The sequence below is a fragment of the Pipra filicauda genome, unplaced genomic scaffold (genome assembly GCF_003945595.2).
Source record: "Pipra filicauda isolate LSUMZ 115617 unplaced genomic scaffold, ASM394559v2 scaffold19_size4547281_pilon, whole genome shotgun sequence".
NCBI classification, from domain to species: Eukaryota; Metazoa; Chordata; class Aves; order Passeriformes; family Pipridae; genus Pipra; species Pipra filicauda.
In genome coordinates this window covers 4830-31843 of record NW_024104309.1, presented here as the reverse complement: position 1 = coordinate 31843, position 27014 = coordinate 4830, and the positions used below count along the sequence as shown (strand labels likewise).

The following is a 27014-nucleotide window of genomic DNA, read 5'->3' as shown; positions in this document are numbered from 1 at the left end:
CTGCGGGCGTGTATGTCCCTTCCCCCGCATGGCAGCCAATAGCCGGGCGCTTTTTAATTAAGATTTACTACTGCAATTGGGGGAAGCTGCAGCAGCACCGTTGCTGCAGCCCTCTCAAACTTCGGCAGCGGAGCAGCCGTACATGGGAAGCCTTTGGGTGAATCAAGGCCAGTTAGGAGGGAAATAAAAACCGGGGAAATCGGGGCTTCTTCAAAATAAATATGTGAAACCCCTTCTCGTGTTTTATCGAGCTGACCCAGATGTTAGCGCCGAGCCGTGGGCGCCGAATGGTGCGTTTCTGGACACTGCCAGAGCCACACGCACAGCGGGGATAACTGAGCAGCAACCGAGGAACCGCGCAACGAAACGCGGTGTTTCTGCTCATTCCTGTATCGTCGACTTTCACGCGTCTGGAGGGCGCGGGCTGCCCTGATCGTGGTGGGGTTCCATCTCGGACCCCACAGCCCGGGGGGGCTCCGGGGGTCGACGAGGCTTGTCCCGAGCCCTGGAGCCGGCCCAGATCCCGGTGCCAACGCGGGCTGCTCCTCCGAGGCTCGGCCGGCGCCCGCGGGGGGAAAGCAAGGAGCTGGGTCCAAACCTGAGCTCCTCTCGTGGTTTGACGGCGGTGAAAGTTGCTCCCAGAGCCAAGCTGGGAGCGAGACCAATCTCGGGGGCTTTAAAGTTGCATTCCACCGGGTTTGGAGAAATGAATTTCTCTTTCCTCGTCCCGCCCGGGCAGCGGGAGGGCGGCTGCTCTGTGCGTGCCTAAAACAAACATCCCTCCCCCAGAAAGACACGGGAGCAGGGATGTACAAGAAGATTTTATTGTGCCTCGTCAAACAGAAATGAATTGCAGTAGGAGAGAAGGAAGAAGGGAGGGGTGGGGGGAGAGAAACATCCACCTTCCCACTGCCTCCCGTCCATACTCTCACACACACATGCAGGCCGGGACAGAGCTGGAGAGAGCCCCGAGCCCACGGCAAGTCCCGGCCGCGGCTCTGCTGGTCTGGGCTAGCTCACAACTCAGGGGTGGTTTGTTTGAATAAATCTGTGAAATGCGCACACTGTGTGTGGTTCACGATGAAAACTTCCAAAGGAAAATATGGACAGGGGAGAAATTACTATTATTAAAATATAAAACTGGTGAGAAGTAAGATTCCGGGCTCTCCTTTTCTGAAGACACTTCGTAAGAGAACAGCAACACGGGAGCGGCCCTTTCACCCACTTCCCCCCTGGAAAGTGGAAAGGCAGAGACTCCCTGAGCCCGGAGCAGGGTGCCGAGCCCGAAAGGGGGCCTCAGCTCCGGGTCGGGAGCAACCCCGGAGAAGAGCAGCGCTTCCCGGGAGCGGCGGCGGCTTCGCCTCCAGCCCCGCCGAGGCTGCTGCCGGCCCCGAGGGCGGCGGGAGAGGAGCGGAGCGTGGAAAACCGGTAAACGCCCGTGAAACTGGGGGAGACTGGGACAAATGTCCTCAGAACTTGTTGAGTCCTGGAACTGCCTTACATATTCTTGCAATTTTAATTTTTTTTTTTAATAAAACACAACTATTACGATTCCGCATTGATACCGAGAGTAACATTAAAAACTAGTGTATGATGAAGTGTTTTGGACGAAGAGGTGCCTGTGCTGCTGATTTTGGATAAACAACAGAAACGGGCAGTGGGTACTTAGGCGCCCAGCGCTAGGACACTGTACCCCAGCTCTCCCTGTTACAGTCACTGGGGACGTGCTGCAGGAGCCTACGGAAACAGCCTCGGATAGAGACGCTACACGTTGTGTGTTCAAACTTCAACACTGCCGTTTGTGATGTTTCTAGAGGGATGAGGCTCCGAACAGAAACCACTGCACTTCACTGGCTGATTACTGACCCACTCTTGGGGGGTTTCGTTTGGTTGGGCTTTTTTTTTTTTTTTTCCCCTCCCCATGGCTCTTTCCAAAATAGTTCGTTTTAAACTCCCATAAACGGAAAGGATAACCCAGCTCTTTAATTTAAATCAAAGCTGAAAGACAAGGGAACGGGGGAAACCGGCGTAGCCCGTGTCTGTGTTGCTGGTGATGGCAGGCTGCCTCGGGGGGGGAAAGGAAGGTATTTGCAGAAAAAACCCCAGCGCAACCCCAAACAACACTGCCTTGAAGAAGGGAGAATATTTTTTCCGTGTCAAGCCAATATAAAGCAATATTTTAAAGGTTTCTTGTTAGGCCTGATCGAGTTTTACGAATTCAAAGTTAAATCAGATGATTAGCATAATACTCCCCGGAGAATAAAATTAGTGGTTGCGAATAAAATTAAATCGGATATTTTGACTTCGCGGCTGTATTAAATAAAGGTGTTATAACACTTAAATCACGAGGATTGGGTGGCAGCTGCACACACAGAAAGTCGGGTGGTAAAGCGCTCATTTTGTGACCAAAAAATTAAAAAAAAAAAAAAAAAGAAAAGGAGAGAGAGAGGAAGAGGGATGTAAGTGTGAAAAAAAATATTGAAAAGTTGTAGAGATCTGCAATTGTGCTTTTCGCAACCACGGAAGGAGAGTGACCAAGGGGAAGAGTCATCGGCTCATCAGTGAGCGCTGCGTGTCCTGCAGCGGGGCTGTCCCGCGGTCCTGCGCGCTCCCGGCCGCGGAGAGAGTGGCGGGCAGGGCCGGCACTTCTCGAGCAGAGCCAGGGATTTCTCTCCTCCCGGTTCGGGGTCCGTAGCTCGCCCAGGGCCAGCCCACCCGGGGAGGTGCCGGGAGCAGGTCTCGCAGCGTGGGATCGCAGGTGGGGATGCTGAGGCGTCGGGAGGAGGCCCCAGCGACCGGCAGGCAGTTCCCGCTACAGGGAAGGACTTACGGACGCATGTAGAAAAGAAGTTTAAGAAGTGCCGAGGAGGATGGAGATCCCTCGTGGGAAAGAGAGGGGAGAGCCCTGGGGAAAGGAGACGGCGTTATTTCCCACCGAAGTGCTACCTCCTCCCGTTACCAGCGAAGGTGACGTCAAACCCGGGTGGTTGATGCTAAAACAAAAGCTCCCGGGTTAATACACAGTTACCAGCCCGGCAGCCTCCTCCTCCTCAAAAATCAGTCCCTCGGGTTTATTGTCCCCTCAAGGAAGGCGCCTGTTGAACATGTAGTCACGCAAACAGCTGGCAGGAGAAAGAAAGAACGAACTTTACTTTCTGGGGAGTGAAGGGCGGGCAGGGCTTCCCCTGGCTACAGCGCAACGAAAGGATGGAAAATCATACTCACCTCGAGCTTCTCCTGCTGCGGCAGCACCTGCAGGTGTGGAGTGAGAGAGAGAAGGGGGAAAGGAGGAAAGAGAAAGAAAAGAGTAAAGAGAAGGAAGGAAGGAAGGAAGGAAGGAAAGAAGGAAGGAAGGAAGGAAGGAAGGAAAATGGGAGGAAGGAAGGAAGGAAGGAAGGAAAAGGAAAGGAGAGAGAGGCACCATAACGTACTATTATAAAACAAAATCTCCAAGGGGAGGGGAGAGACTGTAAATTGAATTGTCACCATCCGCGGCATATTCCCCCCTCCCCTTTTGACAAGTGACACCTAGGGAAAAAAAAAAAAACCAACCCAAACGCCAAAAAACTCAAAGTACTTTTTTCCAACAACGAATTAAAAAAAAAAAAAAAAAAAAAAAAAAGAAATAAAAAGCAAGGCGAGCCAAGCTCCGGGGCAGCGGGACGGCGGTCAGTGTCCCTCCCGCAGCACCCCCTCGCCCCCGCGGCGCCCCCGGGACGTTCCGCGGGCGCGGCGCTCGGGCGGCCGCGGCGGATCGCGGGGCGTCCAATCAGCGCGGGTCGCCGCCGGCCCTGGCCAATGGCAGGCGCCACATTGTTGTGCAGCGTTGCCTAATGGCAACGCGGGCCGCGACAATAGCGCGAGTGGCGGCGCGAGTGGCGGCGGGCGGGCAGCGCGTCCCGCTCCGCTCCGCACCCACCCGCCCGCCACAGTCCCGGGGGGCTCCGGCCCGACCGCCCCGGCTCGGCCTCGACCGCCGCTCCGCCTGCCCCGACGCCAGCCGCCTGCTCGGGGCTCGCCGCGGCGGGCTAGCGCCTGGCCCCTCCGCCTGGCTGCTGCTCGGGAGACGGGGCGATTTTATTTTATTTTATTTTATTTTATTTTTAAACTATTCGCTGCTGGATTTTAGCCTCCGCGGCTCGTGGCGAGGGATCCCGTCGTTGAAGGTGCCGGATTGTTCTTTGAAGGGACGCTGCTAGTCTGTGGCTGCAGTGGCAGGGGGACGGGGGAGCGGAGCTTAGGGAGCAGCTCGGGTTGCACCAGGGCGCCGTGGGGAGCGGCGACCCCGCGAGCGCGGACGGGAGAGCTCGGCTTTGAGCCTGGCGCGATGGACTTGGTGCTGCCCCGTCAGATGCGCACGGAGAGCAAGGAAGCGAGAGTGATCTAAGTTTTCTTGGATTTTCGTGTCTTAGCTTCGCTTTGCGGGCGCGGAGGGGAGGAGGGCGCGGATCGGCTTCCGACGGGCCCCTCCTCACTTGAACCCCGCTCCGGGGCGTGTGCCGGTGCGGGGGGAAGGGGGCGGCGAGCGGGGCGAGGGGACAGGCGCTGGGGTTTGCATGCCGGCACCCGGGGCTCCGTGTGCCCCCCACTCGTGATCGCGCTTGAGGGCGCCGGGAGCTTCTCCGCGGGGGCTCCCCCGCCCCGCGTCGCTTTGGGGGAGCCCGGGGAGGGGGGGCCGCTCTCTCAGGGCGGGATGGAGCTGCGGTCTGAGCTGCCCAGCGTGCCCGCCGCGCCCCCCCCGGTGCCCCCCAGCTCGGTGGCGGCAGCGGCGGCGGCGGCGGCGGCCACGCTGCCCGTGAGCGTGGCCGGGAGCCTGTTGCGGGCGCCGCCGCTGCTGCTGCGGGCGGCCGAGAAGTACCCGCGGACGCCCAAGTGCGCCCGGTGCCGCAACCACGGTGTGGTGTCGGCGCTGAAGGGCCACAAGCGGTACTGCCGCTGGAAGGACTGCATGTGCGCCAAGTGCACCCTCATCGCCGAGCGCCAGCGCGTCATGGCCGCGCAGGTGGCGCTGCGCCGGCAGCAGGCGCAGGAGGAGAACGAGGCCCGCGAGCTCCAGCTGCTGTACGGCACCGCCGAGGGGCTGGCGCTGGCGGCCGCCAACGGCATCATCCCGCCCCGGCCCGCGTACGAGGTCTTCGGCTCCGTCTGCGCCGGCGGCGGCGGCGAGGGAGGCGCCGGCGCCTCAGGTAAGGCCGCGCTGCGCGCCCTCGGAGGGGGAGTGGGAGAAGGGGCCGGGAGAGGCGGCAGGAGATGAGGAGTCGCGGACTTGCGGGGGGGGGATGGCCCCGCCGACGGCCTGGGCGCTCCGCGGGGCACTACCGGGGCAGCCACACTGACCGTCTCTCTCCTTCTGCACCCCCTCGACCCGCAGAGTCCAAGATGCAGAAGTTCGAGCTGTTCCCCAAGACGCTGCTGCCGAGCCGTGCCGTCACCCCGCAGCAGGCGGGCGGGAAGCCCCTCTCCCCGGACGGCGAGTCCGTGCCCGGCACCTCCTCCCCAGACGCTCGCCACGGCTCGGGCTCGGAGAACGGGGACGGCGAGTCCTTCCTGAGCTCACCCGTCTCCAAGGGCCCGAAGGAGGGGGAGGAGAGCCCGGGCTCCATCAGCCCGCTGGGCTCGGACTCGGGCTCGGAGGCGGACAAGGACGAGCAGGACCCGTCGCCCTCGGCCGGAGGCCGGCAGCGGACTCCCATCGACATCCTGACGCGCGTCTTCCCGGCGCACAAGCGCAGCGTGCTGGAGCTGGTGCTGCAGGGCTGCGGCGGGGACGTGGTACAGGCCATCGAGCAGATCCTCAACAACCGCGGCCCGGAGAAGGGCCCCGAGGAGGGCTGGGCCCGGGACGGCGCCTTGCAGGGCCTGCCGCCCAGCCCCGCCGCCGCCGCCGCCCACCACCGGCCCTTGATCGCGGGCGCCATGGCCCCGGCCATCGGCACGCTGGGCAGCCGCTCCGCCTTCTCCCCGCTGCAGCCCAACGCCACGCACTTCGGGGCCGAGGCCGGCGCCTACCCGCTGGGCACCCACCTGGGACTGAACCCCCTGCGCCTCGCCTACTCGGCGCACAGCCGGGGACTGGCCTTCATGACCCCCTACTCCACGGCCGGGCTGATGCCCACGCTGGGGTTCCGGCCGCCCGTGGACTACGCCTTCAGCGACCTGATGCGGGACCGCTCGGCCGTGCACAAGGAGCAGGTGTACTCCGGAGGGCTCTACGGGCCCATGGTCAACAACACCCCCGAGAAGCAATAGCGGTTTCCAAAAGCTCCAAAAGCTCGTCTGTAGAGGTAGCTAGGTAGGCATGGGTGGACGGACACGGGTGGTTTCTCTCCCCTCTCCCCCGTGCAGGCGGTGGTTGCGTGCAGAGCCCGGCGCGGACAGACGTAGGTGTTTTAAGGTGATAAAGGTGCACTTTCATTGTCCAGACATGAGTCACTCTTTGTTGCTTATGGCCATAAGCATGGATATCCTCGGTGCGTCGTGGGGTGTGCACACACACACACACACACACACACACACGCTCTTTCCCACACACATACATATATATATGTATACTAGCAAGTGTATAATGTTATAAAATGGAAATCTAAGTTATTAATGTAACTTGTAGGTGAACTTGGTATTAACGTTAAGCTAAAGGTTAGACAGCGCATTGTAATACTTACCAGGCATATAGATGAAACATTGTCAAATTGAAAACCTTTTCCTTCCTGCCCCCAGAAACCTTACGATCTGTATATAACATTGGAAAGTAGATATATTTGTTACTGTCCGTAGGACCCTGGCGCCAATGGTGTATGACGGTTTAATAAGCCTCCTTCATTTGTGCTCTGCAAGAAAATTGCTTTCTTGTTCCAATGTAGCAACTTCTTGCTGTTTCTAACAGGTAATTCTGTGTTTCCATTTCATAGAAATAAATGTTATTTTCTATTAAAAAAAATCAGTCTTATGGATGGCAAGTGGTATTTTATCAGATGATGGAAGTGTGTTTTGGGAAATTCATTTGACAAGTACAGTCAATATTTAAAGGAGTTTATGCAAATACTATAAACATGTTTACTACATTTTTATCATGGTCAAACCAGATATTCTTCAGATAAATTTATAAATAAAAACGAAGCGTACAAACGAGCAATTTCCTTATCAACTGAAATTGTCAAATATGTTTATTTCTGGTTCTGGTCTTTTCCTTATTTACACCGGGGGGAAAAAAACCCCAGAGGTTTAAATTTAAGCAGGATTTTTCTCCTTGCTATCTCGCTGGTTTTTGTCATATTTAGGAAATTTGGCATTGTCGCAAAGAGAAGCCAGGTTAAAGCAAACTCCCGTCTTGCCGACCACAGTCTGTGTAGCAGCAGAGAGGTACTTCCCCTTCATATCTGAAATCTGGTGCTGTGTTTTAGCTCTTAATGTATCGAAATAAGCAAAGCGATATATAATAGTGACTTTTTCTCAGAATGTAAGGATGCATTTGTGAGAGGTATGGACGAGTTAAGATCGGTGTGGGGAGTAAGCACAGGAAAGGTTTCTCTGTTTTCGGATGTGTCCTTCCCTCTCATTCCGAGTAAACGCTGCAGCAGTGCCTTTTTTTTTTTTTTTTTGGGCAACCGAGTCCAATTGTTCTTCAAGATCAAAAAGTAAGAACGGCGTTCCTCACTTTGTTTATGTCTGTATTGCCATGAGTGGGGGGCAGCGGGTGTGCCCTCGTGCATCCCTGGGTCCTACTGAGGGCCAAAGTGCGACTTTCTTACCAGTCCTGGGAGTGTCTGGCCCAGGAAAACTATTACTCACAAAGAACAAGTTCAGTGCATGGTTGAATTAAGACTGTAAAAGCTCCTAAAGTTGGTTGGTATGGAAACCTAATCCCACCGAACCGCTCCGTGGCACAGCTGGACTGTTTACTTTCTCACTTCAAATATAACTGTGTAAACATTGGCTTGGAGCTGCCAGCGCGGCTCCTACCAACCAGTTAATATACTGGTGGGGCTGGGAGGAGAGGTATCCTGCCGCAGCTATTGAAGGAAGCTCCCGGGTAAAATCAAATTGCATCAAAATGTAATTCTTCTATCCTGCATGCAGTTGATCAATTTGGATACAATTTTAAGATTTTCTTAAAAAATCCCCACCCAAACAACAAAAAAAGTAAGTAAATATTACAGATTACACCTAGGCAAATACTTTTGACCCTGATCCATCCTGGGAGCAGCCAAATCAATATCACAAGGGAAACTTTTTAAAGTCTCATGTTCCAAGAGCGGGTGAAACTTAATATTACTACAATAAAATGGTTTAATAAAGAAGGGCTTTAATAGTGAGCTAATTTGATTGAGTTTCCTAATTCCACTTTAATTGGAAAAGGAGTTGTCTGTTTGGTTATAAAGTGCTAGGGTTATGTTAGACTGGAAAAAAAAAGATGGACTTTGAGCATCTGAATAAACTTTTTTTCCCATTTTTTCCCCTTTTTTGGTTGGCAGCTGACTTTGTGCAGTATGGGTTTCCATATCTAGGATTATGAACGGGCTACAAAGAGCTGCTACTTAAAGAAATCAGGTCGCCACATTTCTCCCATTCGAGCCCTGTTAAGAAGGGCTTAGGAGCTGTTGATTTAACTCAGCTCCCCTTTTAATTATAAAAGCCATTCTTGTGTAGTTAGGCGAGCAGGACAATTTATCAGAATTGTTGCCGTGTCTTGGAAAGTTGGCTTGAGTTTGGATTTATACAACCGACAATGGGGATCACCACGATTAACTTTCATATGGATAGTTTAGGCTGTTAAACTGGGGGGGAGTAAGAGGAGGGGGGTAAGAGAATCTGATAAATTGTCCTACTGAGGTAATTCCCTTAGATTTAAAAAAAGAAAAAAAATCCTTTGGGTTTGAAGCTGCCTCGGAGACGTTCGTATACAGAAGCCTCTGGCAGAACATAAAATATTCAGGTCCCTTTTAGAGTAAAATAAAATGCTGTCACTTGAATAAAAATCCGCGGAACCGAGTATAAATTATTTGTGAAGCAGAGAGGCTGCGGGCGAGCGCTCGCAAACTTCCCTGTTAATTAAATCTTAATCCACGGGTCGCAGGAAGCGGCGGGGCTGTAACAGCGGCTGCTGTACATACAGCGGGACACGTTCCGGAGTTATATTAACTGCACTCGTGTTTAATATGAATCAGCCCTAATCCACAGCATAATAAAGATCAAATTAGACTAACCATTTAGTAGCGAAATGACATTCCTTTACCTAAAATGAACCTCCCCGCGCCCTGCTCGCTGCGAGGCTCCCTCGGCAGCCCGGCCCGGCCGGGGCCCGGCTCTGGGCTGAGCCAGGCCAGGGAGGGAAGCGGGGGGGCCTTTTACAGGCTGGTGGGTTTATTTTTCAGCCCGAGGGGGGAAGCCCCGCTACCCTCCCACGCTTGCCAGAGCCGCCTCTCCCTCACCCCGCGGCAAACTCGACTTGCTGCCGAGGCCCTGGGGATGGAGGAGGCTCGGAGCGGGGTCGTATCGGCTCCCCCCGGCTCCGGGCCGGGCTGTGGCTCCGCGGCAGCCCCGGAGTGTCCCCCGCTGGCCGCCGGAGTCCCGCGGCCGGGAAGGGTTGGCGGTGCGGCTTCCACGCGGTTCCCGCGCAGCCGGGGCCGCTCCAGCGGGGAGGGAGATGGATTGTTCTGCTGGATGCCGAGGAGCGAACTCCGAGCCCCTCTCCGTCTCTCCCGCTGACCCAGGAGGGCTCCGGGCTCCCAGGACTTGATGCCCCGTTTCCCAACCTGGAAACCACCCCGCGGCCAGCGCTGCCCCGGACGGGAGGGACGGGACGGGCTCGGCCGGGGGCGGCCCCGGGTGCCCCTCACCGGGCGGGGCGGCCTTTGTGCCGGGCTGAGCAAACACAGCTGCTGCCGGTGGCACCGCTCGGGGGGACGCGGCTGTTCCCGTCCCACCCCTCGCTCCCGCTCCCTGACATCCCTCCTCCGTGATCCCCAGCGGTGGGGGCGAGTCCAGGTATCTCCCTCTCCCGGAATGATCTCATCGGCCGGGCCGGGCGTTCCCAGGGCGCCCGGTGTCAGGCACATGAACTTCCCACGTCCCCCGGCGAGGGGACACCTCTGCCTCCTCTCTTAGTTCGGGCATCCCCCCTGTGTTGTCACAACATCCCCATGGCAACCGCGGCAATTACTTCTATGCCAGAACAACAATAGGAAAGTATTTAATATATTTAAATGTGATTAAGCAGGTGGAAGAAACGAGGAGCAGCAGCTTCACAGGACGAGCCGGCGGAGCGCGGCGGAGGCTTCCAGGGAGCCCCGGGGGCTGCCGCTCGCCCAGGGCAGCAGCGGCACGTCTGGAGCTCAACAGATGGAACCGAGCAGGGAACACACAGTTACAACGGGAGCGGAGCGGAGTCTTTTACCGTTTTCTGCTGCTCTGAGCACCGACTGAGGCACGTGAAAATTCGCTCCAATTTCCATCTCCCGTGTTTCGACAGAAATACTAAAACAGTGTTGCAAAAAAAAAAAAAAATTGTTGCCCTGTTACTGTTCCTTTTCAGTTTCCCCTTCATTTTTCTTTACCTTTTTATTAGGCAAAAAAGCCCAAGTCCTCTAAAAAAAAGCCCCACCAAACCCCCCCAAAATAACCGGAACCCTGAAATTGCACAAAGCTGGTTTGTATTTCATCTCCAAAAGGTGCTTATTCGAAAACAAGAGGCAAAAAATATTAATTTTAACTGATGTTTTAACCTGAAAACTATTCCTTTTCAACCAGTATTCCTCGTTTCTATGCTGTTAGGGAATCTAACAACCAACGGAAGAGATGCTCCTGATCCAGGGAGTCAGGATGCTCCTACACACGCTGCCGGGGCGGCGGATGATGTCTACCGTGACCTGCCACCTTCTCTCGGGAGCAACTGGGGCTCGGACATCGGAACCCAGGGAGCCGGGCAACCTGCCGTGGCCTCGAATTTCCCGTTAAATTGTGCGGCTGGTTGCTGGATATGGTCGAACTGACCGAGGGCAGCTGGAAATGGGTGCGTTGCTGATGCGTGGGAGGTGGTGTTAATGCAAAGGACATTAACATGGCATGAGTGGGAAGAGGTTAAAGCGTGGGGGGATGAGCTGGCTCACCCTGGCTAACGGGTGTGAGCTGATACAGCTGGAGAAGGTATGTCGGCAAGAAACTCCGGTGCTGGATAATCCCTAAAGGTAAAAGAGGTGTGGAGAGGAGGGAAGAGGTGAATTCCAGAAGAGAAGAACAGGGCAAGGGGCTGACAGGGTCTTAGCCTCAGAAGATCTAATGGAGAACTGGGATGCAGTATTAAGAGCTGTGGAAATTCTTAGAAATCACTAAAATAAGATCTTGATGCCTGTATTACAAGACTGAGATGAAGTTGTTGTGTCTCTTGCTGCATGTTGGGTTTGAAGGACAGCCATCTTCAGGGAGAGGGTAATGCAGCTCCTTGGGCTGTAATAAAAGTGTGTCATAAAATGCCTTTCCTGAGGGAGCCTTTAAGGGTTGATTATATTCTGCACAGACTGAGTAAGGCAGTACTATGTGGTGGGATTTACATTTTCAGGGAAATTATGAAAAGCTCCTAATTTCAGGTGTAGTATTGTCAGGGGCTGTACAGAGGTCAGAAAGCTCAATTACATACATGCTCTAACACAGGCCAAGGCCTGAGCAGGTGGACATTGGTATAAAATGGTGACGGGTGTTTTTACAGTGATTCATTGACTGTTCATGTGGAAGCAAGGACATTGAGAGAGATGGAAATGCTTAAAGATCAGAAGATATTACTGATAGTCTTAACTGCAACAGGCCATTTGGTAACCGTTTCTACCCACAACAAAATCTGGTCTGAGGACTATTCTATCCAAATATTGGCATGAACACGTGTTCCTCTTCACCCCAGGTGTGAATCTGGCAGATGTGGACAAGGGCATGATGAGACACCTGCCTAGGGGATAATTCTGTTTGGAATGCTGTTTTGTGCAGTATTGGATTTACCTGCATGTGGGAGCTACAGTCTTATCTTAGGTTTTATCTTAAATCCTTGCAAACTCTAAACTGCAGGGGGAAAAACACTACTTCCTCACAGCCCTGTTTCGATGGTCTGGAATACAAAATCTTGTCATATACTGGTTTGTCCATTAGTTTTCTGTAAGAGATGGTGATATGTGGGATATGTTCTGATTATGACTTCACACAGAAGCTCTGCCCAAATGAACTCTGTAATGCAGATCTGTGAGGGGTAAGGACGGATCCTTTGGCGTGTTCTCAATATGACTATACTTGCAGCTAGTATGGATTTGGAGAGGTATTTCCTGGTTTATATTCCCTCCTTTCTTGTTTTGGATATCATTAATGTGCTGTAAAATTTTTGAGTTATGCTGAGTTTTTTTTTTTCTGAAAAGGCATTTTTTTTCCCACCAAATACTTGAACAGATAAAAAATGAGTGGGTAAAAGCATAGATGAAATTCAGAAAAAAAAAGTTGTAGAAATCAATTGAAAGCAGGTTACCCAAAGTCTTATTGCCCATCAATAATTACAAATCTGCTATGCATATCTTCAGAAAGCAGTTGCCTGTTTAATGGGGAAAATACAATAGATGGGCAATGTAAATTTTAGTAGTTTTGTGACAGCAGGCTCCTGGAGGGAAGAGGGAAATGGAAAGGAAACCAGAAACAGAGAGTGGATCTTTTCATGTGGTCTGACAGGCAGATGGAAAGCATAACTTATAAAGGCTTTTAAAAAGATCTGCTTGGGGTTTATGTTTACAAAGAGATTTAACGAGACTGGCTGGCCTTAAAATGCTGAAGTTGTTGGTAAAATCAGATGTTTAGATATGAAATGATGTACTAGCCCTGACCAGAATAAAGAAGAGATTCTCAGAAATTAGACAAGACAGGAGCAGGGCCAGCAAGGCAGGGCCCCATAAGGCACTCTGCAGATCCTGAAAAGGGCTTAAAGGTCAGCAGGACCTGGAGTCAGGGGATGGAAGAGGGTATGGCCTGGCTAAAGGGAGCTGGATCTAGACAGAGACCATGAACTTCCAACCAAGAATAGCAACAGAAGCATGAGAAGACAGAATGATCTTGGATTTGTGCAGCAGGGACTTACTGATGAAATAGCTTTATAGGGAATGAAGGTATCAAAATATCACCTTGCTTTCTTGTAAGTGGGATATGGGATATTGATTTCCTCTTGTGGCTTGGGGAAGCCCGTGGTTTACCTTGGGTAGAACTTATGGATTTCCTTAGTTTTCTAAATCTCCTGCTTGCAAGGTTAGCCACAGATATTTATGGCTAAATGAATGGGGCAAGTAGCTGAGATTACAACTTGGAGGGCCTTTGCTTTGCAAGGGAAGAGTCGGATATCTTATTCTGGCAGGAGAATCTAATTAAGGGCCCGTTCAATACGAGTAAATGTCAAATGATCAGGCACACAGAAGAAGGACTAAAATTGCAATGCTTAGTCCAGTGTGCTAGAATGTGTGCTGCAAGATGCCTGTCTTTTTTTCCTGCTTATGAAATTATGAAATTATGAATTATGTTTGATTTCCCTAATCATTCTTTTTATCCAGATTGTGAAGCTTTACTTTGACACAGAGAAAATAATCTTAATGCAGTGGGGCCAAGAGCAGGAAAATTGCTCCAGTAGATTTGGCAGGAAAAACATGGCTCCAGCCTCTCATAAAAATCTGTACCCTTCTTCAAGAAAACTTCATGTGAACCAGAAGGTGTTTTCGTGGTCTCTTCTCTACAATAATTATGCTATAGCCTTCTTCCTGTTCAATGGGTGAAAAGGATCTCAAAACACTAGATGAATTTCTATTTTCAGATCCATTGGAAAAAATCTGGGAACATAAGTATAAGTAGTAACATAAGACTTGCTGGATTTGGGGGTAAATTAATCCATCATGTGGCTTCCAAACATAATGTGTTGCCCAAAGTACACCAGGTGAACGAGTTAACTCAACTCTTATTTACTATGAGCATAATAGTATTAAAATATTCAGGATGTACCCCACAGTCATGGCAGATACTTGGAGAAGCTGGCAAAGGCACTATGATATGTCTCAGCATTATTGAGTTACTTCCTAAGCATTACATGAAAGTGCCTATGGATTCTGATGCCAGGCTGAAATGTGTGTCAACTTGCACTGTGCATCTCTCACTTTGGCTTCTTAATCTCCCTCCTGGGAGAGGGCTCAGCTAGTTTTCAGTGTCTAGTACCTTGGCCACTGAAAGAAAAACTTACGTTATCTTGGCGAACAAGGATAGCCACATCTTTGGTCTGGAAAGAGCTTCAAACCTGTGTGAGATGAGGATGCCAATATGCTTGTCCAGCAGGATTGTTTCTAACTGTATCTAAACAGAGGCAAAATGGTGTAGTTGGCTCTATTAAGCTGGAAGTCTGGTGATGGAGAAGATGAGCGGTAGGTGTGCTCTTAAAATCAGGGCCAAATACAGAGCTAAGGCTGTTCTAGGAGCCTCATCTGCTGTGTTGTTTTACTCCTCATCACTGGAAAGTCTAGTGAAAGTTAGTCCTGATAAGATGGGCTGAAGTGAACAACAACAAACGATGTTCCATAAACTGTGAAAAGCTAAGACTGACCTGGTGAAGTCATTGGTAAAATGTCTGATTTTCTTGGAAGCCTCAGCAGGGTAGATGCTGCATCTGATGGACATTGATGATATTGGGCAGAGGCGCTCTCATTAAGAAATTGCCTGCTGGAACTCCCTGCAGCCATCTGGCATCCAAAATGCAACAGCAAAAGGGATCATGTTGGTGATTTTCAGTAAATGTTTTGCACAGAGCCATCTTTGTTGACTGTCTCTTATTTTGCAGATGTTTATGGTATCATGAATCTTTTTTTCCAACCTTAATTGAAACACATGCTCCCCCAATTCAAAGATTAACTTTGTTATAACAGAAAGGAAATTTGTACGAAATTTTTATCCTTAAGAACATCTCTTTTTTTTTTTTTTTACTTTAATACTCAAATCACATGTTAAATTTAAAATATTTGCAAATTTGAAACCCTCAAACTACTGTTGTGCTTTTTAATTTTTAAAATTTTTTTATTTTGCCTACAGATTACTACTTTTGACAGTTTTGTTCTTTGGGTTCTGAGTATTGCTCCTCAGTTTTGGAAAAACAGGTTGTAGCTGATATTCCTAAAGCTTTTGAAGCCTTCATGAAAGAAAAATATTAATGTATACCGCCCTGGTTGGCGGTATTTAGTTTTTATTTTGCCACAAACGTCAATGACCCGAGAGTCTCTTTTCCTCTCAGTTTAGTTTCTGGTGTAGGTGGGGCTCTCAGATGGTACATTCATAGATTGTGGACTCACTTGGGCAAAAGCTACCTTTGCTTCTTCATAGACCCAAGACAGAATATTGTCTTGAAGCAGGATGCACAGAACAGAAGTGCTTCCTGTGGTAGCAGCATGCTGCTGGTGCTCAGTGGGTGTGAGCTCCTGATCCATTCTGAGATATGAAAATGAAATGATTCTTGGAGTAGGTATAACATGCTTCACCTGAGTGTGGTACACTGAAAGTAAACCATACTAACTTCTTATCTCAAGTCTTTTGGAAGGTACAATTATCCTTTATCTTTGCAGGTTGGTTTGTTTAACTTTCACTGGATTATTCTCATGGAATAAGAATTAGGTATTGCTGTTTCAGAGGAGCACTGGGACCTTGTAAATGAAGGAAGCTGTGAGGTTTTGTAGTGAAAACTGCACATGGGTCTCTGAAGATTTGGTTTGTGTACTAAATTCTGCTGCTGATTTACCAACACTGTGTGACCTTGAGTTCAATTTATTATTTTTTAAAAAGTGACCACCAATATTGGCTGTCTCCAGTTTCGGTATGAGACACACAAGACTTGGAATTGCAGACTTTGTACTACTTGAGTATTTATTTTTAATAAGGATCCTAATTAATTGTGCAATCTCTGTGGCAGGAAAGCTCTCCTGGACTCTGTCTTCATTCATTAAAATGTGTCAAATTCCTCAGAGTTTAGAGCAGAGCTCTAACAATGGCAAAAGATACCCTATGTCCTGAATACATACTAACATGTGCCAAAGAGGATGCTTGTTAATAAGTACTTGTTCAGTGATAAAGTCCAGCAACAAGGGGTTATACATTTCCTCACTTTCAGCTACCCAAGCAGAGCCCCTGACTTCACTCAGGAAGCTATACTGTTGTGAGACATGGAAAAGTAAAATACCCTCTGGTTTATAATAAGTCATTCCAGCTCTGTCTAATTAACACTTCTTAGTGTTAATTGTAACCCCCTGTTCTGTGTTTTTCAGGGACAATATTTCCCAAGTAGTGCTGATGAAATGTCAGGCAGAGGTAGTAATTTTGTCTTCCTTGCTATTATAACATTGTGCCATAGATATAGTTATATACAGAGATACATGCCAATCAACCAACAGAGCAAATAAGATGAAGAAGTAAAAATCTTCTCCTTAGAGAGCCCTTAGGCAGACAATGAATTACGAGCTCTTCTCTGCCTAGACAACTTGCAGTGAGAACAGCTATTCCTACTGGCATTCCTTACTGTGATTAAAAAAAAATGAATAATTTTAGATGGCTTGTTTTATTAAATCAATAGACTTAACAGGATGGAGTTGTGGAGTACAAAAATATGAACTATTTTTTACATGATCTGCAGAATCCTATAGGCTCCTAACATTAATGCTACAGAAATACTATTGGCCAGTATTTGCAGAAACAGCATTTAATGAACATGAAGCCATTCATGCTGTTGGAAAGGGGAAAATCCTGTTGGGCACTCCAGTAAACCTACCTGCCTTGGCTTTGTAGCCTGAAGGAAATGAGAGAGTACTGAAAGAAAGTGGGGACATGAGAGTCAGTGTTAAAACAGCATACCAGTGTTGGCAGCACTATAAACTATTGCAAAATACAGGGAAGAAAGTGATGATATGGGGGCCATTGCACGTCACTGATGTTTAAGTAGAATTTTTCCTTTGGAATGCAAAGCAAAAACTGAAGGTGGAGTTTGATCTGTGGCAAGAGAATGTAGTGCGGTTGCTGTCTCATCCAAAAAGTCCTGTGTGTGATGGTAGAGAGGAAAGTATCTGTGATGACTTGATATTTTGTGAGAAGGTGAAACTGAGAGAGAAACCAGACTGAAGATAAAATCTGCAGTACCATAGCTGAGGCAGCGACTTTGTTTGGCCTCTCCCCTCGTCCCAAGTGAGACAAGAGAGCTGTGAGGGCCCCCTGAGCCTCCCACTCCCTCAGGGCCTCTTGCCCCAAGGAGACATTTCCTCCTGGATTAAAATAGTCTTTTGCAGCCTGAAGAACCCACACTCCCCCTCCTGAGTGTCCGTGTTCATGTGGGTCATCTCACTTCTGATTTCAGCTAAACATCTGCCCCAAAGAGGGTTGTAGTTAGGTGGGATTGGACCTTCTTGCAGGGAGCAAGCAACAGGATGAGAGGAAACAGCCTCAAGTTGCACCAGGGAAGGTTTAGATTGGACATTTGGAAAAATTGCTCCACTGAAAGGGTTGTCAAGCATTGGAACAGACTGTCCAGGGAAGTGGCAGAGTCACCATCCCTGGTGAATTTAAGACATTAGCATGTGGTACTTGGGAACATGGTTTAGTGATGGAATCGGCAGTGTTGGGTTAATGGTTGGACTCAATGATCTTGGAGGTGATTTCCAATCTAAACAATTCTATGATTTTTAGTGTGGTAGAAGAGCACTGGGTGTGTTTGATGGCAACTGGGCAGCTGACATTGCCTGGACAAGACACAGAGAATCTGGTGAAAACAACGTGTGAGGATTTTTTTTGCCTGAGATTTGGGATGTCACTGGTATACTGTTGACTTAATACTTCTAAGTACTGTCAGACACACCTATTGAATCTGAGATAAGATAACCCTGGTGACAGGCACTGGCTCTTATCATGTTAAATTATATTGCTAATTTTTGTTTTCATTTCTGTGTTTTTCTGTGAAAACTGCTGAAACCAATATGGGATATTACCCATTTCTTTATGCAACATATTTTTGAGAGACTCCATAACCAAATGGTAAATTCACAGAGAAGTCCTGGCTGAGCTCAGTGACAGTAATCTCCGTGTGTGTATGTACACACACATAAACACGTCAGTGTATGCACATATTTCTATATATCTCTTACCCTTGTGAATTCATTTACCAGTTGTAGTTTCTTTACCAATTAAATTTGCCAACACAGCAGCTCCCTCTGCATCATGTCACGCATGCTGACTATGTGCTGATTTAAGGTTGAGGATAATTTAGCAGGGGTGCTGATTATGGCAAACTTAATCTCAGGAGATCGATGAGAAATGGATGTTTTGTGATGAAGTTTGTTTTGTGTAGATTAGAAAGATAATGATACATATGCAGATCAGAATGGGACACTAAACCCAAAATAATCATGTGTATTAGCTCTGAAATCCACACTGCAAAGGTAAGATATGCTATTGAGTAGGAGACCACATGGCTCTGTGTCTGACATCCATCTTTAAATGTGAAATACCAAAAGCAGTATGCTAGACCTGAGCTTGTGAACTCCCATCTGTGTTATTTTATGCATGTGAATGGTCTCAGTGACTTTCATACCAACATGTTTCCCATATTTTTGAAAATTTTGCAGTCTATGCAATACAGAATTGCTTCTTCTGTGTGCCTTGGACAGCTCCAAGCATTCACCAAAAATACAGTAATAATGAGTTACAACTCACTTTGAAATTTGTTTCATGTTGATGTTGAAAAGCAGGTGAGTATTAGCATAGTAAAGACGTTGCTTGAACATGGAAAGAGTGTAGTAATTTCAGCACAGTAGAATTGCTAGTCAAGAGGAAAGTAATTATAGTTAAGAAAATTTTGTTTTTTCTCCCTTTATGAAAATTGCAAAAATAGGAAACTGCATTCTCAGAAAATACCATTTAAAAAGGTCGTCAAAATTAAAGAAAAAATTAATAGAATCATAGAATGGTTTTGGTTCAAAGGGACCTCTAAAAGTTGCCTAGTCCAACACTCTTTGCAAGAAGCAGGTACATATCTACCTTCTTTTAGTTTAAAATCATTACTACAGATCCTCTTAAGAAGTCTGTCCTCATCTTTCTTACAAGCCCCTTTTAAAATTTGTTTAGATATTTCATAGTTCTATAGTAGTGAGGTCCAAGGGAACCATAATCCCAGAATTTTTGAGGATCTTGGATCTGAGCAGCGTATTTCAGACCTTTCTTGTGTATTTTTGATTTCAATATTATAGTTTTAATCCGGTGTTTTGTATTTTTTTAAATATAATTTTTATGAGAATATTCTAGCCAGAAATGGCATGCCATGTTCTGTACAGAAAGCTTTTAATTAACAGCTCATAATCTGACCAGAATAAAGGCTTTATTTTTTGTCCTTCTATGGCAATACTATTTTCTCCTTCCCCTATTTTGTACTTTAGTTGGCACATCTGTCTTAAACAGAATCTCTTCAGCAACTCTGTCCTTTGCTCTGGCTCTTAAACCTCCAGCCCTTCTTTTTAAGTTAAGCAGCAGATTCCTGTGACTGCACATGATATACTTTACAAAGTGTCTTCTACCTCATTGCCATTAAAATCCCTTTGAAAAAAAAATCTCTCTAGGCACTGTTTCTTCAGCGTGTTGTTTCCTGAGATCCAGTTACCAAGTAGTGTTGCAAGACACTTGAAAGGGCTCTGGAAGCATCCTCTCTCCTGAGAGGGACTAAAGGAGATGATTAGGAGAATGCAGGATATTTGTAATAGTGGTGGTTTCCCCTAATCCTCTTCGTTTTAACAATCATGTCTAAAACTTTAGAGATGCCTGCCGAGCTTGCCAGTGGAAGTGCAGAAGTTAAGGGGTGTCCCCCTTGCAAGCAAATGCAGGAGAAAATGGTGTAGTTTGGGCACCTCATTGCAACTCAGACAGCTTTGGTTAAACTTCCTGTGGTGCACAGAGCTCCTGTGGGCTCAGGGGGAGTTACTGGGGGCACAGGTGGAGTACTGTGTCCTTCTCAGCCCAGACTTTCCTCATGTACAGCAGGTAGGTAGAAAGAGAGAAAGAACAGTTACTGCACCTAGCAAACAGGAACTGTGAGTGCTGGCCAAGGTTGGTGACTTGTTGAATGTCTTTTAGTACTGAAAGGGTTTTTGTCAGATCTGACTCTTGGAGTCCTGGTATTCCATGAGAACCTCAGGTTTTGCTTTTAAGCAAACTTTTAGCCACCTAGCTGAGGATGAAAAATGAAGTCATCAGCTCTAAAAGTTTGATAAAATGAAGGGAATGACATAGCTATTAAAATATTATGTTTGAAGCAGTCCAAGACTTGTTATTTAGAAGTCTAGGTTGGCAGTACCAGAAGACAGGCTCTTGCCACCTATCAGAAACTGAAGGCAGCCAGTGCCTCTCACTGGCTTCCAGGATCCATAGTTTTAAATTTGAATAATTCATGTGGTTAATGAATAATTAATTTAATAGTAATGATTAAGGCAGATGACTCTCTGTTCAGTTAAATGGTCACAGCCAACTGAAAAATGTGCGTGGTGCACACATGCTGCTCTCCTCCTCTAAGTTTGCAGCATTCAGCCCCTGACAAGCTTGTTTAATGCTGTGGATGATTCACTTTGCCCTTAGACAGTGCTTCACCCTTTCCTGCCCCACACCTGGCTGCAGTGATGTGCCTGGTTTGGAGGAGAGCAGCGTTTTGTTCCCTTGTGCAGTGAAGCTCTAGAAACCACGGTTTTCCTTCCTAACTGCTGTGGAAGCTGCAGTGCTGTTCCCTGCTGGCTTGTGTGCAGTTGTTGCCTGCTCTGTGGCAGTTTCCTAGGCCAGGCTTCTGTTAGCCCCAAAGTCCACCCCAGTGGGAGCTAGAACAGCTCAGCAGGGGTGTGCAGAGATGGGCAGTGCTGGCTTTGCAGCAGGGTCCCTGCAGGGGTCTGGAACAAGAGGGAAAATTCCCCATCTCTTATCTTGCCCCTCCCTCCCTCCCATCCCTGCCATTCAGCACACTTTCTCAAAGAGGCTTTGTGGAGTCTGCAGACCACAGAGTTTTTTTCTTCTTCCCCACCCTGCTCCTCCATTCCATCTGTTTGTTTTCCTGTGCTGCCTGTTGTTTGCTCCGTTTGAATACTGTAAGAGTCTTGCACAGGATGTTTTGACAAGTGGATGCTGTGTAGTTTGGGCTGTGTAGCCTGAGGAGGGGACCTGCAGGCTCTGAGGTACATCAGCTTTTGCTGTTGTGCCACGGCTGAGGTGTGCTGCTGCCTCGGGCTGAGAGCTTTGCACAAAGGGACCTCAGACTGCCATGGGATATCACTCCATTGTGGAGGACCACCTATTTGATGGTAGGGAGAAGGGCCTGTGCTTTCTTCTGATGACAGAAGGAATGAGGAATGAGACAGGGTTGACCTTGCTCCTTTGTTATTCCAAGCTGTTTGTCATCCCACTGGCTGTGGGTGGGATAAATAGAAATATTCGGACACTGAGACAGTTGTTCCTGAATTACTCATGCAAGTGGGAAGCAGATCAAACCCTCTGCTTGTGCCTGTTGTTATTGCTTATTAATGAATTAATTTATTACTCACTTCTGTTGATTGAGCAGAATTCCCATTAAACTGCAAAGACCTTTTGTAATTAACTGGGTTGGAACCATTTGTTCCAGAATGTTTCTTGAAGGCTTCCAGCACAATGCTGACAGGATTTTCCTCCTCCTGTGTTTGCAGTAGTTTGTGAGGTAAGAAACCTCAGTTTCTTTACCCTTTCTCTGGAGCTATCAGGGGACAGTCAGTGGCAGAGCTTCTCCTTGGGTGCTGCTTTCACTCAGGCTCAAAACGCACACTGGGTCATTCCAGCAAAATAAGATATTCCCAAGTTGCATGCCTCAAGCTGGAAGAGGTAAATCGAGGCCTTAAACTTTGGAAAATTCCCTACAGCTATCAGTTATGCATCTTATCTAATACAGCACTATTTCCCTCTTTCCCTAAAGAAGAGTTAGTGGAAGTTTGCTCCTGTGACAGGTTTGATACGGGACTTGTTTGAGCAGTGTCTTGATTCTGCTGCCCCTGTGTGGTCAAAGCTGGTCTGCTGCTTCAGGTATTCCTGTTTCTTACCATGATTTGCGTGGAGACAGCAGAGTCCTGGCATCCTACACGTGATTCTCTTCCATGCCACAGTAAATGAGGAGTAATGCACTGAATTTAATGGCCTCTGTGTTAGCGGAGCACCTGAGACAATAAGGGTTCATTGTGCTGAGTTGGTCTTAGGCTGGGAAAAAACAACAAACAGTCCCGAAGTCGGCTCATAATTTGATATTATGACCATATGTAACAGGTAAACAAAAGTGACATGGCAAGGATAAAAGTTGTGCTTGAAGTCAGGGCCTTGATGAACAGCTGCTGCTTACAGAGCTGTTTGAAATGCGAGCAAAAAGGGAAGACTGTCAGTGGGATTTCATTAATCTCAGATGTGGCAATTTCCACAACTCATACACACCCCAAGATGATGACTTCTCCCTGTGTTTCTAAGGTTAAAAAGTTATAGATCTCTTGTAGCCTCACACATTGCAGAGGTTTCAAGCAACAAGGAGCTTTGCTATTCAGCAGTAAAATACTCTAACAAGTAATAAAATACAGGTGTACTTAACAAGAAAAAAAACTTACACTGGATTTGCTTTTTAGAAAATAATACAGTAATCATTTATGTTTTGCCAGTTTGGTAATATCCAGGAGATTTCTCAGTTATTAACTCACTTGAGTGAATTAGGGAAGTTTTATTGTAGTAATAAACAGCAATATGTCTCTTCAGGGACTTTGAAAGCAAGTAAAATAGAAAACATAAATTACTCTGTGGTTTGCTTCTGCATTCCTTGCACATTCAGGATTTTTACTGGCTTCAGGGAATGCAGGAGCAAGCCCCAAATATTTGTAAGGAGATCAGGGTGAAAAAAAAATATACCTTGAGCCCAAAGATTAAAAAATAGTAAAATGTCAGCACTAGAAATTGAGAGAGGAAGAAAATTCCAGCTACTAAAAGAGCAGCAGCTGAGAATGTCATGCAATACTTTTATTAACACAGTATGAAAGGCAATTTAAATAAATAAAAAGGCCTATTTCTGCAGTTTTCAAAAATCCTTATTTAATTTGGGTATAAAAACAAATATGCCACAAATGTTAAACTGACTGGCAATCATGTGATGACCTCGGGGCCTGCCTTGGCTTTATACTCAACAGCAAGTGACGTGTTCTCTCTCCTGTCTCACGATTTCTGTGCTACTAAATCCACAGTGTTTGTGGGGAAGGGACCATTTCTGTGGGTCTGTGGCTGCACTGGGTTACTGTAGCACAGAAAAAATGAGGATTTACCGATAAGGTCTGTAATTTCTGTGTGGGACTTGATGTTGGTTGGAAGCTTTGCAACCAGAGCGCTTCCAGGGAATCTCTTTCCTATTACACTTGCTATATGAGCCAAGTTCCAAAGCATTTCCATAATTTATGAGACAGGCTACAGTTGGCTGTTTAGGCTGAGTGGTAGTAGTAGGTTAGTAGTGAAGATGTCAGACACACAGCATGTGCATGTACATGAACAACAATTGCATAAACCTCATTTCCTTTGGAAGCTGGGCTAAAAATAGAAACCTTCTCCAGTGCCAAAATTGTCTGTCATAACTAGTAGAGGCATTTTGCCCATTCATGAGTGTGCTGAGCTACTCGGGCTGCTTCTGTGCTAACATGTTTGCTTAGCACCCTGGTTATGCTACAGAATTTTGTGAAATACTTTTGATTTATCATGGTTGGGATGAATATAGGTCAGTAAGTGAATAGAAAACAGTGTATCATGTGAATCACTTTCTACGTTTGGTGGTTTTGGTTGTGGGTTTTTGTTTGTTTGTTAGTTAGTGTTTTGGTTTTGTTTGTTTGTTTTTTTATAGTATCATAAGAGAGTGTGATGTGACACATCCTGTTGGGTTGTACTCACTTGCAAAGCTAATGGTTAATTTGGTCCATTCCAGGAACTAAAAAAAGGTTTGTTGGGAATGAAGATTTGAAGACTAAAAATTAGCTTTGGAATAAACAGATGTAGCCTTATGAGGGGCATGTGTGGCTTTTTTGTGGTGTGGTTTGGAGGTGGTTTTTTCGGTGGTGTTTTTTTTGTTTGTTTGTTTGTTTTGTTTGTTGTTTTGTTTATTTTAAAAATTTGTTTTATTCTTATGGAGGTGCTGAGACGGATCCAATTCTATTGCAGAAATATCCAGGAAGCCTCTCTGGCCTGTGATGTAGTGTATACCAGGAACATTCACCAATACTCTCCTTCAAGAGTTCAGTGACCTATAAAAATATTTCAGCGTTGCTCTAATTTATGGTAAATAGTATGAAGTAGGAAAAAGATACAAGATCCCTTAATTCATAGGGCTATGGAAATATAATAAAAGCAGCCCACGCATTCCCAAGTTGTCCATATTTAATGACAGAACTTCCTAACCGAGGCTGAGATGCTCCTGGAATGACTCAGCTGGGTGAGCGCTCGGCCACTCGAGGGCAGCAGAGACTGCTCGTAGAGCTTGTGCCGTCTGCTGTCCCACCCGGAGTCCCATTTTTCCCTACTCTTTTGCCTGTGTGTTTCAGAACCCAAATTGAATTTCTGAAATTTGTCCCTTTACTGGGGACAAATGTTTATTTATTTATTTATTTATTTATTTGTTTGTTTGTTTGTTTTTGGCGGTGTCTAGTCCATTCCTGTAGCGAGACAGTCTGTAACGACACCTCAAGGATTTTTATCCTTTATCTCTGTAAAAAGAGCAGAATGAAAGAGCTGGAAAGGAGCAAATCTACCTGTACTTTTAAAGTGCTGTTGCTGTGGTCACTGACAGGGTCTGTGGCACCAGCTACTAAGCAAGAGGCAGCAGGTAGGTACAACAGCCAGGTGTTGGGAAACAATCCTGTGCCTGGCATGGTGTGGGCAGTGAAAGAGGTGATGGCATTAGTTCCTGACCCCAGCCTTGCAGAGGTTGCTTCACAAGCAACAGACTCAAGGGCTTTTTTATCTTATTCCTCAGTGTGCTGAGAGCATGGGGAGAAAAGCATTGGCAGATTATGGGTTATGTGGAAGAACTGAATACAGCTCAAATGGGTTTTGGTGCGGCGAGAAAGATTATAGTGGGTGAATTGGTCAAAGTTTGGACAGTATTTAATGGATTAAAATAAGTACTGTTATAACTGTACAGAAGTTCTCAAAGTTTTTGGATGACACATCATGGTGATTATTCCCATAGACCAGGGCATTGCTGTACCATCATCTCTGTACCCAGCATTATCAAAGCACTTCTTTATATATAGAAGATGAGTCACAGACAATATAGTCTACTAAAGGTGGTACATTAACAATATATGTTCATAGTTCTGATATCCTGAGGATTAGCTTGAAACTTCTGTTGACTTGGTGAGAGTAGAGGTTTTGGTGTTTCTGAAAATCCCTGGGAGTCTTCGCACTTTCAGGTACCTAAAAACCTTGAAAATCTGTCCCCTAGAATCTTATAACTTGAGATGTTTGTATTTCATTTTTGGAGAAAACCCACTCTGAAGTCTGCAGAAGAGAACAGTGGCAGCATTATTATTGGTGGCATTTATTCTGTCTGAGAAGCTTCAGATTACATTATTTAATATCTGTTTTATCTGTGTTTCAGAACTGATTTTGGTGTTACAACAAAGGCAGACTTGTCTTATGAGAATCAAAATTATACTTAATTGGATTCTGCTTTGGGAGTTTCTGTCAATCACACAACTGTGTGAATTGGAAAAGACACACGATTGCAACTATGATTAACTTCTTCAGAGTTTCTCTGAGTGCAGTATATCACATCTCATAAAGAGATGTAGTATCTTCAGGATAATTGTATTGTTCTAAAGGGTATATCTTCTGAGTGCCAAAAATAACTTAATTTTCTTTGAGGGGATGTATGAGGAGGAGGCATTCCTAAACTGAAAGCTGAGAATATTTCTAAATTAGACATCTATACCTGAAGCAGCCTTGACCACCTTCCTCCATGTGTGGTTGCTAAGAAAGACAGAAACAAATGGAGTATTCCCTGCCCTGAGAACAGTCTGCCTTTGATGCCAACCTCATGTGAACAACCTTTACATCATCTAGAGGTGGGCAGTTGGTAAATGAGCAGTAGATATAGGCTACCAATGAGTAATTCAGAGTGAATATTTGTTGTGGAATGTTTGAGCTATGTATTGTAAGTGCACACCAACGCTGTGAATTTTCCCATGTTTATGTAGTCAGGTAAAGGAAGTCGGGTCCTTTTTGCTATTATATTACCGGTTTATTTTTCTGAGTTGAAGTTTAACCTTCCTTTAATCCTCTTACAAATGAATGACAGCAAATAAAGACCACTTTTACTGCAGAATATGAGCCTTTATAAGAGCTTTGAGTACTTCAATTTTTATATATCTGAAGACTTGTAACTTACCAATTTAACTTCCTTCTGTGAACAGGGTCAGTCCAAAAAGCACTGCACTAGAGATTTCTAACTTTGAAGGGTAGACAATAGGTGTTTTTGCACCCCTGTAGCTAGTTAGCCAACGTTAATATACACTTTGCTTTTATCTCTAAATTGCATCAACTGTCTCCACTGGCATTTAACTTACATATGTGAAGGGTTTGGCATTTTTAGGTTGTCAGAGTGTTATTGGATGAAAAAGCTGATTTTGTCACGGGACATCTGTTTTATTGTTAATTAGATGAAATAGGAAAGACATCAGAAGAGTACACACAGAAACTATTTCATAGTTCCTGCTTAAAATCTTACTCTGATCCCTTGAAATTAATGATGCTTTACAGATTTTCACATTTTGATGTGAGTTTCATTTAGGAAGTTTCAGGAACAAATGACAGAAAGTTGTTATCCATCTGTGCCTCTGTCTTTACAATTCAATTATTCCCTGCCATTGTACAGTCTCTCCTTTCAGAACTATCACAAGAGCGAAAACAACCAAGGAGTTCATTTACTG

The 27014-nt window shown here is 46.7% G+C and overlaps 1 protein-coding gene across 1 annotated transcript; it reads left to right on the top strand.

Annotated features, from left to right (window-relative positions):
* Positions 1-3965: 3965 nt before the first annotated feature.
* DMRTA2 (DMRT like family A2) lies at positions 3966-7144 on the top strand. The gene is made up of 2 exons (XM_027739433.2): positions 3966-5186; positions 5372-7144. The coding sequence occupies exons 1-2, from the start codon at positions 4694-4696 to the stop codon at positions 6247-6249; spliced, it is 1371 nt and encodes a 456-aa protein (XP_027595234.1). The 5' UTR covers positions 3966-4693; the 3' UTR covers positions 6250-7144.
* Positions 7145-27014: the final 19870 nt, after the last annotated feature.

What these genes read in the sequence shown, in the direction of transcription:
- DMRTA2 (XM_027739433.2), top strand. Translation starts at nt 4,694, where the DNA reads ATGGAGCTGCGGTCTGAGCTGCCCAGCGTGCCCGCCGCGCCCCCCCCG. An exon ending in GGGAGGCGCCGGCGCCTCAG is followed by an intron (nt 5,187 to 5,371) that starts GTAAGGCCGCGC and finishes CTCGACCCGCAG; the next exon opens with AGTCCAAGATGCAGAAGTTC.